This window comes from Corvus brachyrhynchos, unplaced genomic scaffold (assembly GCF_000691975.1).
Source record: "Corvus brachyrhynchos isolate BGI_N302 unplaced genomic scaffold, ASM69197v1 scaffold5, whole genome shotgun sequence".
Taxonomy (NCBI): Eukaryota; Metazoa; Chordata; class Aves; order Passeriformes; family Corvidae; genus Corvus; species Corvus brachyrhynchos.
This window is the reverse complement of record NW_008238321.1, coordinates 13,434,403-13,445,513: the sequence shown is the minus strand read 5'-3', so window position 1 is coordinate 13,445,513 and position 11,111 is coordinate 13,434,403. Positions and strand designations below refer to the sequence as shown.

Here is an 11,111-nt window from a genome sequence, read left to right as displayed (position 1 = left end):
AGAAAAGAATGTCACCTGAGCTTTAGGGTTTTTTGGGGGGGGGGGGAGGAATCCAGGATTACTCTTTCAGTCATTCCCCAGGATGCCCCCACGCATCTCACTCGCAACATTCTACTGTTGTAAAATTGAATACCAAGATTAAACCTTGTGACAGTACCAAATCAAGTGTACTCATATACTTAGGCATCATGTGGTTAAGGGACTCTACAGCAAAATCAAAAGCCACAGTACTGCATGTTGTTTAGACTAATCCCTGGTATTACACAAACCCGTTTTCTCCATAGCTTCAGCTTTTCTTAATAGCTGCTATCATCTTTGTTGGTTTTAGGGTTTTAATTAAGGATTTTAATGGCACAAACCCGATTTTCCATTTTTATACTTGAAAACTTAAAAAAAACCAACCCTCTAATTTTGAAGGGAACTAAGTCGTGATAGTATTTTACATTCCTCCTCTCCAAGAAAAGTCTCTGGAGGGTGCAAGTTTGAATATCTATGAATCTGCACAAAAAACCTAGATAGCGTATTATTCAATGAAACCTCCCCAACATAATGCAAGCCAATCATTTCCATTCTGTGCAAAATACTCTCCTGCCACTAATGACCACCTAAAATCAACCATGCCTAGAAGTTCTAGTCCAGAAAGCATGCACCCTTGAAGGTAATTTCTGCATTAACGAGCAGAATTACAAAAAGAAAAAATTCAGAATACAATCGCATATCAATGATCATTCCTTTAGAGCTGTCTCCAATATAAACGGAACATACTCTGTAACTACCAAAAGGTCAAATGAAAATCACCTTAAGCAGGAATTTCACAGACATTCACATTTGGTATTTTTTAATACAACGATCCGCTAAGAAAAATGATCCATAGAAAAATGGTAGGTTGTATAAAACTTATCTTCCAATTCAAGCTGATTTGCAATACATCCTGTTCATCCCTACCTGCGCAAATCCGGAAACGACGCCTTTTCCTACCAGTGTAAATTACTACGGCAAGACCAGCACAAAAAGCAGCATGAAGAAATCAAGCTTGCATGATAAGGCTGCCGAAAAACTAGGAAAAGACGTTTCTTCCGTTAAAGTGTCAGTACAAGTTTTAACCAGATGAATGCAAGCAAACTTCTGGCAGCTCCTTCACTACAGCCGCACTCCCGTCCTCAGTTCTCCTTCTGCAGCTCCAGGGGAGCATTGCTTTCTTGGGCCGTATCTGAGTCCGCGATCTGGCCGGAGAGAACTGCTTCCAGTCGCTCGTCGACCTCCGTTTTGTGTCTGAACACACACCATAGCAACAGCCCCGTGCCCAGCACACAAAGAGGCAACACCTTCACCAATGGCCTCTCGTGGTGGCTCCCCATCGACCGGCTAACGCTCCAAAACCGCGGACTGGCCTTGCTGCCGGAGAAGGGAATGGGCCCCCCGCGCTCTGGATGCGCGCCCACCGCACCCTCGGGGTCCCGCCGTCGTGCCAGTCCCCGGCGGGGCCCGGGCAGAAGCGGGGCTCGCCGCGCCCTGCAGAGACACACGCGTGAGCGGCGCAGAAGGAGCACGTAGCGTCCCGGCCCCCCTCCTCACCGCCAGCGGCCCAGCGCCCAGATCATCCCGCGCCTTCCGGGAACGGAAACGGAAATGCCCCCGGGCGCTGGGTGGCGGCTGCCGTGGCGGGGGCAAGGCCGAGAGGACCCTGCACTGGGGGGTCGCGAGCCGCACTACAGGAGGCGGCAGGGGGACCGCAGATGGCGCTCACCGACCGCTACAGTGCCGTTTCCATAGCTTGTGTTGGAAGAGTCCATTTTATTCCGCATTACGTACAGAGACTTGCCAGGTATTCCCTTCGCACAACTGTGCTTTTACAACAATTCAGCGGTTTCATCGCACCTTTCTGTCAGATCCTGACCAACTTTCATTTAACCCGACAGCCAAATACGACATTAACCTTTGAACACGAGTGGGTGGAGTGGCGTGCTCTGCGCTGCTGTGGCAGAAAACGTTTCTTTTTCTGCTAAAGTGTGCCCAGAAAACTTTTTACCATACAGATTGAAATAATATGTCCTTAATATTGTATTTAGTACCTTTCTTACATCTTGCAGCACTGGTCTTGAGCTGGTTTGTGTTTACTCCAACTGTTGCCACACTTGATCAGTAAAAATAGCAAAAGCTGGGACTAGACACACAGAATCTGTAAATTTGTGCCAAATATTGGTCTTCGCAAAGAAGCGTTACAAATGTTCTCAGAAACCAGCCAACTAGTCTCATAATGGTGTGCTTTCCCTCTACTACATTCTGTTTGCTTTAGGGCAGAAATTCAAAAAGCCAAGAAGACTCACAAGAAGGTAAATCCCATTTCTGGCATAATACACGTTCAGCTTAATTTACAGTCTGTACCACCCAAGTTTCTTCATACAGTGTAATTCCAAATTCCTGTATCGCCATGCAGGTGCTTGTCATCCTTTGACCTATTAAGAACCGATGCCACTGCAGTTGCCAGATGGTGACTTACGTACTCAACACTGGTATTTCCAGCTGAAAAATTTTGTTTTTAAATAAAACATCAGTTATTTTTGCTTTTAAACACCAAAACATTTTTGTCACAGAATTCACTAAATAATTTTGAAATAAGTCATCTAAAGTGAATTCTGCTTTTGATTATTCAGTGCTAATCTGCAATAATGAAAAGAACTACTGCAATAATGAAAGAACTACCAAACAGGCAGAAATACTGTGCAAATTACATAGTTAATAATGTGCAGATAATGTGCTACACAAAATTTTTATGAGTTTTTTCCTAGAAAAGTTTCCCAAAGCAAAAAGAAAAAAACTAAGTATGTCACTAATTTTAAGCTAATTTAATTAGCTCAAAGGTTGTTTTGTTGAAGTGCCAATGCTGAACATAAAATCTGTAAAAGAAAATACATCTGTATTCATGTATGTATGTATATTTCCGGAAATTCAATTCTCCCTTGACAAATAGTTCATGTAATAAAGGGCATGATGGTCTGGAAGGAATGAGGGAAAACAAACAAACAATCACAAAACCATTCAAAAACCAAACTACAAACCCCTCCAAAAAAATCAAAAAACAACTTGTCTGGAATTAGTCCAGATAAGCCGTGCTCCTTCAAAGCCAGCACCAGTCTTTCCTTCTAAAAACTGCATGTGATATGGTACTTACCTAACGGAAATCAAAGAGAGGGAAGAAAGAAACAGGTGATTTCAAAAAAGGAAAAAAACAATCCAAAAAGATCTAGAGAAAACTTCAAGTGTTATGAAAGAAATTAGGCCTTGTGGTTAATATATAGAAAGTGGAGTCACTTCAAAGACACACTCGTGCTATTAATGATGTAATACCGATTTCCTTTTAAATTGGCACCTTAAGGACTGGAGACAAACTTCAGTTAAAACAGCAGTCAAAATTTTTCTATAAAACTACAATTTCAAGACATCAACAGATTTTTTGAGGACAAAGTAAGTCCTTGTGCACAGGAATCAAACCTAAGTACTTATTAAAAACTTTGTCTACCGAATTTTACCTCCATATATGCCAGATCATTTAATTGTTGCTGTAACTGAAAACAGCATTGGGGTATTCACATTCTGAGCAAACAATCATGGAGAAGAACACTACCAAAAAAAACTCACCAGAATTTCCTTTGTATGCAATACCATGCCGACGTAATAAAACTTTTAGTTTTTTTATTTCTTCAGAAAGTTGCTTGTATTCCTAAGAAAGAAAATACATTTACAATAGTTCTCCAACTTTACAAATACATACCTAAACTGGGGGCTTTTAAGAAAAAAATGCCTCTGTGCACAGCTGTTAACGCCTTTTGGCTTTAAAGATGTTAAACTAAAGAGAACAGTGCAAATTTTAGAAAAAGATACGTCTGTGTTGCCAAAAGAGGAGCCAGCTTTTTTCAAGCCCAAGAGTAAAAATTACAAATGCTTTTTGTAACTATTTCAAATCTGCTCTGTAACTAGCATTTTATCATAGACCAAAATCTTAAGTTTGCTTCAGGACTACCCTTGTTTTCTTATTATCATAATGCTGCAGTCTGGAAATTTGTGACCTCCTCAACTCTTGACCTAGTAACTTCATGTTTTTGCTCTCAGCAGTTTCTGTTAACTGACAGAGACAGGGATTGCCTAGTTCTTTTGAGACTCAAACCACATACCTGAAATCTCAGAGAAGCCAAATTTTTGGTTGTGTTTTGGTGTTTATGTGGATAAAGATAGAGCAAAATAGTAAGTATTTAAGATTCTGTGGTTACCAAAACAGCCAATTTATGTCAATTAAGCTATGATGGAGCCAGAAAAAGAAGTACAAATTATTAAATACTGTATTGTTAACGAATGAAAAAAAATTACGACTGTTCCAGCTCCTATCAGATCAAAATGGTGATCTTTATATTAAAGTATATTCAGCTCAACCATGGTTTTATTTGGTTATATTCATGAATTACTACATGGTGTTTTGTCTTTGCTACATTTTTCAAATAAAAAGACAACAGCAACTGCTTCTCTGTATTGTAACGAATGAATTCCTTTCCATGCTCTTTTTCTGATGTTCGGGTCGCACTCTTCTAGGCTGAGCACACCTTCTACCTCTATTTTTCCCATTCCAATTCTGTTGCAGAAGAACTGTTCACATACACAAGAGTAATTCAGAAATGAATACAGCCATTCTGCCTTTTGGTTGTGCAACAGCCAGTGCATTCTTACGCAAGTCTGGGTAATTATCCACAGAGAGAAGCGTCAACTTTCTCGAGGTCGGTTACACATGCATCTTCAGTAGTACTTCCTTCCTGTCTCCAGACTGGTATTCCCCAGAAGGAGTACCTACAAGGTGTTCATAACCCAAGTGCATACGCTAATTCCTTCATAACCCCCATTTTCTTACTGGGCATTCATTTTTGCTGGTTTGTTTTTGACTTAGGGGCTAGAATAAAGATACCAAATCACACTGTATGCAGGCTGTTACATATTGAAACCAGAAAAGATAACGCCATGAACAGATTCAGCTCAATACCAAGGGCGTTTACATAATGCTCTCCCCACTGATACCGTCATACAGTGAAAAGGTGGCAATTTAATTCCACACTGTAAATATTGTGCTCTATACCTTACTGCACGTCTCCACTGTTTCAAATTCCAGAGTTATTTTCTTACTCTGTTTTTCAGCTTCATTTTCTTCTGTTGCTTTCAGAAGTCCTGCTTCCTCAAAAATCTCTTCCAGTATTTTTCTGTAACCCTAAAAAAGAAAGTTTCCAAAAGGTGATCGATCAATCTATTCAACTCTCATCTCTGTTTGTAATTTTCACTGGCCATTCCAAGTCCTCAAGCTTCATTACCAGTTCATATAGTAGTTACAGAACACGAAAATTACTATTTGCCAACCACAGAATAAATGCATCTACTCCGAAAGGAGAAACTACAGAAGGCAGGTTTGGCTATTTGACAGGAATTGTTTTTTTTACCAAATAGAGTTGGAAAAAATTAATAAACCTGGTCAGTTATTAGTTCATCATACAGAAGCTGCTCTGCTTCATCCCACTTCCTTTGCAGTGCTTCAGTCAGAGTTGGATAAACTGAAAAACAGAAGTCAAACCATGTAAAAACCTAGAGCACTGTCCTGCATTAGTTAATTCCTCCTAGTATCATGCAAGCATATTTGTTTTAAGAACTCAACGTTTCTATACAGTACAAAGTCCCTACTGCTTTCAAGAACTGGGCTTACGCTTCAATTGCGCTTCACACGTTTGAAGTTTCTGGAGAATGACCAGAAATTTTTCTTATTTCCAAATACAAGGCCTCATATTCCTTTGCTCAGTGTAATTCTAACTGAGCTTTTTTGTAATGTAAGTCAAATAACAGCTACCACAGGGCTTATTCCTACAGTCCAAGAAAAAAAAAATTCTGTGAGTCTACACTAGCTAGCAGTGACAGTTTATTCGAGAAATACCTATGTGTTATAATGACTGGGATTTAAAATACACTTCATAATTATATGTTAACATTTAATACAAATTTATATTAAGGTACAAACTCAACCTAAAAATGTATGCTCTGAGGATACTGTTAATATGCCAGCTGCTCCACAAAATATCTCTAAATCTTACCTAAAAGTGAGTGGGGATGGCACACGAGAGGAGTCTCAAATGTCAGAGAGTAAACGCAAGTACTTGGCTCAGACACGTAAGCCAATTTATTGCTCTTTCCACAAACAAGATGAACCTAAACATCAGTAAAAACAGAGATGAGCACAAAAGGTCTACATGAAACAAAACCAGCACTGATGATCAGTTTGCTGTGTTCCCATGCTAGTAGATGCATTTCTGCAAATACTGTCATGTCAAAGCTTCCAGTGCCTTTTTTTTTTTCCCCAACAGAAAAAGCATTGTAGGAAGCACACCGTCCATTTATCTTACCAAATGTGAAAATTGTTTTCTCTAATGGGAAATGACTCTCCCCCCCTACCATTGTTCCTTGGACTTCTAAGCACCATATTTCCAGCAAGAATGAGAGTAAAAAGGAAGGTGAATAGGACACCCTTTAGAATCTCATCTAACGTAAGCACAACTTTTAAATTTTATTTCTGACCAATGTGCTAACTGAAGAATACAAGACACATCCAGACTGCAGAGAAATGTTTTCATCTTCAGATTTGCAGCACCAATATTTTCTGTCTTCAAAACAAAATGCCAGTGAAAGATTGCAATCACAACATCAAAGGTCCTACAAAAATATTAATTCTTTCTGCAGCTTCTATGGGAAATAAAGATGTTAACCAGGCACCTCCATTGGAGTATAACATTTTCACCTTGGCCAGGATATGGCAGCCAAGTTGGCAGCTAATCACAAGAGATTCAACAAGGCAAAGTGCTGCTACTTGGGTCATGACAACCCCGTGCACTGCTCCAGGCTTGGGCGAGAATAGCTGGAAAGCTGCCTGGTGGAAAAAGACCTGGGTTGAGAGGTGCTACTCATCAGGCTTGTGCTCCAGACCCTTCCACAGCTCCACTGCCCTTCTCTGGACACACTCCATGACCTCAAATCATTCTTGAAATGCTCCTAGTGCTTGTTCTAACACCATACTTTAGCTTCTCAGCATGCTATTGTTAACTGCCTAATTCTTTTCCCTCCTTTTTCCAGCATGTTCTTAGTAGGCTGGCATCTTAAATTCAACAAAGAGCTCTTTTTCTTTATTTTGCCTGACACAAATTACAAAGCACTGTACCGTATTTCTATCAAGGAAAAAAAGAGTTGTAAGTAACCAGTGAGAAAACATAAGTAAATGTCTTCAAAATTTTATCCCGATTCTAGCTTTCCTCTTCCATTCATTCACGTAGTTCCTGCAGGAATTTGTCTTTATGTTTTCTATCACAGCTTAAATGATGACTTCTTCAGGGTAGGAATGTTTCAGTTTGTAGTCTCACAAGTGTATGTAGAGTCATGCTGTCTGAATTAGCATAGTCAAAGTTACTATACCTTTGTCTGTCTGCTCTTAGTTTCACAGGAGTCTCCTTCCCTCATCCACATTCCAACAAACGTGTTGTTGTCAATTTCCCATTCATGCCAGATTCTGAAAAAAGAGGACATTATTTTGTTTTAAGTTACTGGAAAAAAAAGGATGAACCCTCAGGAAGAAAATCAAGAACGCCCTCATACCATGTTCAATTTAAGTGTAAATACTTCATTTTTGTTGTCTGAGTATTTCCATTTCCTACAGCCTTGGAAGCAGTGTAGTTTGTTACCCAGGTTGCTATATAGGGCACGTCAGTAGCACTTTTTGAGAGCAGAGCTTTGGATCAAATTTCAGTTTGGAAACCATTTGCACTTAGAAATCTGTGTTTAAGTCCAGTAAAATACAGTTAATACATCAATCCCACCACAAATTCCATGAGGCTAAGTACCCTGTGCAACTCAGTTTGTTTGCAGGATTTTTAGAGCTGGTGAGAGCACCTACAAAAACTAGTCTACTTCTGCTAGTCCTAAAGCAAATGATACCCTCAGCATGGTGATGTACCAGTTTTCTCACATACCGGCTTACCATTTTGCACATAGGAAAAAAAGAGACAACTATATGCAAAATATTTAGAAAAGCAATGCTCTGGTTGATACTTAGATTTATTTTAGGTATTATGATCCGGTGGTATTATGATCCAGGGTCTTTAAATACTTTGGGATACTTTTTTTTTGGGTCTACATTGAGCGTTTTATAACTTATAATGTTTAACAACCATTAGGCATAAAGCACTTTTTTCATTTTGTAATTTTTGTATTCAAGTCAAACTGCAAATAGTTAATGGACATGCAATCTGTGCTAATATAAGCTGCAGTCAGACATTATTGAATTTCTCACATGAACATATCACGCTTGCAGTTGGCATTGGTTATTAATCAGTCTCCAGCTAAAATACTGTGTTAGTATTTATCAACAACAAAAAAATAGCTGAATTTTTCAAGACAGGGTCCTTCTATGCATAATACCTTGGGAACTACCATGACCTAAGCTGACCAATAGAAGAATCTTAATTTTAAAACTGCCTCCTTTTTTACAATCTATGAAGTGGCCTGCTAACAACATAGCTAAAACGTAAAAGGTCTAAATGCCTCACCCTAAAATCCCACTATAGGCATTCCAACGAAAAGTCTGCTCATGCTGGGTGACATTATGGAAAGGACAAAACTCATACTTGTACCTTAAAATGAGAGAAAGGAAAAAGAAAATAAGAGACGTTTCAGACTGGAATACAAAACCAGTTAATTCCTAGTAAGTATATAGAAACAAATATCCAAATCCATTACTCACGTGGATTCCATGAAACTGAAACACTTGCCAGCAAGCCTAAAGAGATGTGCAGGGCCTAAAAACATCACAACATGACATAAAGGAAAAATAACGTTTTGGTTAAATTTAAGCAAGCTTCTGCGGTGACAAAAGTGCGAGGAGCATGTGACAAATTTAGTTTTCTGCTGTACATAGGAATTTTTTATCTTTCATATGAATTACTGTTAAGTTCTCACTAGCACTATACCGGTTTGCATCATGACCTTTGACGTTTTTCATTCTCACTATCCAGTGAAATAGATAAACCTCTTTTTAAAACAAAAATAAGAAACCTGTGTAAAAATAAACATTTGGAGGCCAGGTCCATAAAAGGAATCATCAGTGCAGATCATGCCAAAGTCTAACACTGAAATCACTGAAACTCTTGCTTGGCAGCTGTCTGTCTCCAAAGTCATTCAAACTCTGCAAGTTTATACTAGTAAAGTCCATTTGTTCAAAATGTTGACAGCACTGCGTATTTCAGTTTCACTGAGATTCTCAAACTGAATATTCTTTTTCACCGTTTGCCTTCGTGGTCTGATCCAGGCAGTACTCAACAAGATAAACCTTTTGCTGTCAGACAGGTCAGCAGCTGCACTTCTACTCTTGTAGTATTGACTACAAGGCTTGCTGTCAAAGCAATCAAGACAGGTAACTAACTTGTCATTAAAAAGAGCATCAAAAGTTCTGAAGTACGTGCTAGAGGAGTATCTCTTGTATAAGGAAATTTTCCTTGGAATTACTAAATACTTACGAGGAAAGAAGAAAAGAGATTACAAAGCATATAAAATAAAACCCCATCCTGGGCTCTAACTCCCGCTGTCAGGACTGCACGGGTACTTTTTCCAAGTATCTAGACAAGCAATCCTACCAACAAAGGTCAGACCACCAGAATCATGCCCTCCAGAATGCCTTAACCACTGGGATACAGGCAGGTTCTCTTTCCCAAGTGTTTTCCTGACTGTATGATCTTGCATTTCATTCTAGAGATAGGCTTGGCCAAAGGGTTTGCTCCTCTGCTACATGAAATCTGTGCCCTAGCAATTAGGATGCTCTAGAAGAGAAATTAACAGAACTATTACAATAATTGTGCAAGGCAGGGGTCCATGCCCTAGATTCGTGTTCCATATATACCCCCAATTTTTGGCTACATGTACAATCCCACAACAAAGAAAAAAGGATTTCTGGTGTGTTGGCCTTTTTTCCTGCTATGTTTGGCATCTTCCCATTCAGCATTCTATTACTAATCCCATTTCTAATTATTTCACTTTTCACAGGCAGTACATGCAGAATTTGATTTGAGTTTATAAAACATGACAAAAAACATTAAGCATAGTCACATTCAATGTCGCCATACCAAAATGCCTTTCTTGAATCTGAACAAGGTTTAAGTCTGTGCCTAAGGTTAGCAGAGAGACAAGAGTTACTCCCTTTTGCTTAGTCTGCCTTCAGTGCTTACCTGCTCTCCTCCTCAGATGGCCTAGAATTTTTTACATTCTTGTTCATTTTGCTTAAGTGGTGTATTTATGTTGCAACACCTAGGCTGTGTGTGAAACTGAGGCCCTCTGACTGGCTCCAAGACTACTCTTAGGACTTTTTTTAAAAACTGTTTTTGGGTATTAAGTACTACCAGATGATGGGATTACTTTCATATGATAATCCCAATGACATCAAGGACGTCAAGAAGAAAGGAGTGTTTACTGTGGGTCAAAAGGATCTGTGTCAGGCTGAAAAAACACAGAATAAAACATATGGATAGTACTGTCACAAAACCAGTATAAACAGCACTGGGACCTGGAACCACCAATGAAGTCAATCTAGGTTTTAACTCTTCAGAGCACAATAAAACACATTTGCCCGTGCTTATTTTCCGTGATGCTTCTAAAATCACATGCCAAATTAGGTTTTGTGTGCGTAAAGTCGAAGTAGACTATTTGCATTGCAAACAACAAAAAAAAACCCCGCCCCCCCCCCCCCCCCCCCCAAAACGGTTGCATATACCTGATACTGCAGATGGGGACATCTTTGGCTGCAGCCTATTTGTCTGAGGCAAGAATGGGTTATTCAACCTTTCAAAAGAAGGAAAGTTAAACGTTTAAGGGTGAGTTACGCATCTGGCCGCGCATACATCCTCCCCTACCTGTGCGTCCCAATACCGATGGCCGCTGCCCGCGGGCCACCAGCGGGGTCTGCGCCAGCGCCCCGGCCCGGCGCCCCATCTCCGGAGGAAGAAATGGGCTGGAGCGGGCACAACGGCAGACAGACCCGAACCCGCACAGGGCGG

General features: G+C 39.9%; 2 protein-coding genes across 3 annotated transcripts; both read right to left on the bottom strand.

Moving 5' to 3' along the window:
* Positions 1–810: 810 nt before the first annotated feature.
* On the bottom strand, positions 811–1,656 carry CUNH16orf91 (chromosome unknown C16orf91 homolog). Its single transcript, XM_008633707.2, has 2 exons — positions 1,576–1,656; positions 811–1,512 (listed from the first exon to the last, which is right to left on the bottom strand). Exons 1-2 carry the CDS (start codon positions 1,599–1,601, stop codon positions 1,161–1,163), a joined length of 378 nt encoding a protein of 125 aa, XP_008631929.1. The 5' UTR covers positions 1,602–1,656; the 3' UTR covers positions 811–1,160.
* A 118-nt stretch (positions 1,657–1,774) lies between these two features.
* GNPTG (N-acetylglucosamine-1-phosphate transferase gamma subunit) lies at positions 1,775–11,097 on the bottom strand. Of its 2 annotated transcripts, none has more exons than XM_008633543.2 (9): positions 10,829–11,093; positions 8,810–8,864; positions 8,616–8,699; positions 7,486–7,579; positions 6,117–6,231; positions 5,503–5,585; positions 5,120–5,248; positions 3,640–3,721; positions 1,775–2,523 (listed from the first exon to the last, which is right to left on the bottom strand). In XM_008633543.2, the coding sequence occupies exons 1-9, from the start codon at positions 10,848–10,850 to the stop codon at positions 2,399–2,401; spliced, it is 789 nt and encodes a 262-aa protein (XP_008631765.1). In that variant the 5' UTR covers positions 10,851–11,093; the 3' UTR covers positions 1,775–2,398. The 2 variants fall into 2 exon arrangements, with proteins under 2 accessions (XP_008631765.1, XP_017589734.1); XM_017734245.1 differs by lacking the exon at positions 1,775–2,523 and adding an exon at positions 2,826–2,996 and having other exon boundaries at positions 10,829–11,097.
* Between the last annotated feature and the right edge of the window lie 14 nt (positions 11,098–11,111).

Excerpts from the sequence above, each read along its gene's own strand:
- CUNH16orf91 (XM_008633707.2), bottom strand. The coding sequence starts at position 1,601 with ATGATCTGGGCGCTGGGCCGCTGGCG. Across the intron at positions 1,513-1,575 it reads TGGGCGCTGGGCCGCTGGCG|GGCGCGGCGAGCCCCGCTTC; the intron begins GTGAGGAGGGGG and ends GTGTCTCTGCAG.
- GNPTG (XM_008633543.2), bottom strand. The coding sequence starts at position 10,850 with ATGTCCCCATCTGCAGTATCAG. Across the intron at positions 7,580-8,615 it reads GCCTATAGTGGGATTTTAGG|AATCTGGCATGAATGGGAAA; the intron begins GTGAGGCATTTA and ends CTCTTTTTTCAG. Across the intron at positions 2,524-3,639 it reads TGCATACAAAGGAAATTCTG|CTGGAAATACCAGTGTTGAG; the intron begins GTGAGTTTTTTT and ends AAAATTTTTCAG.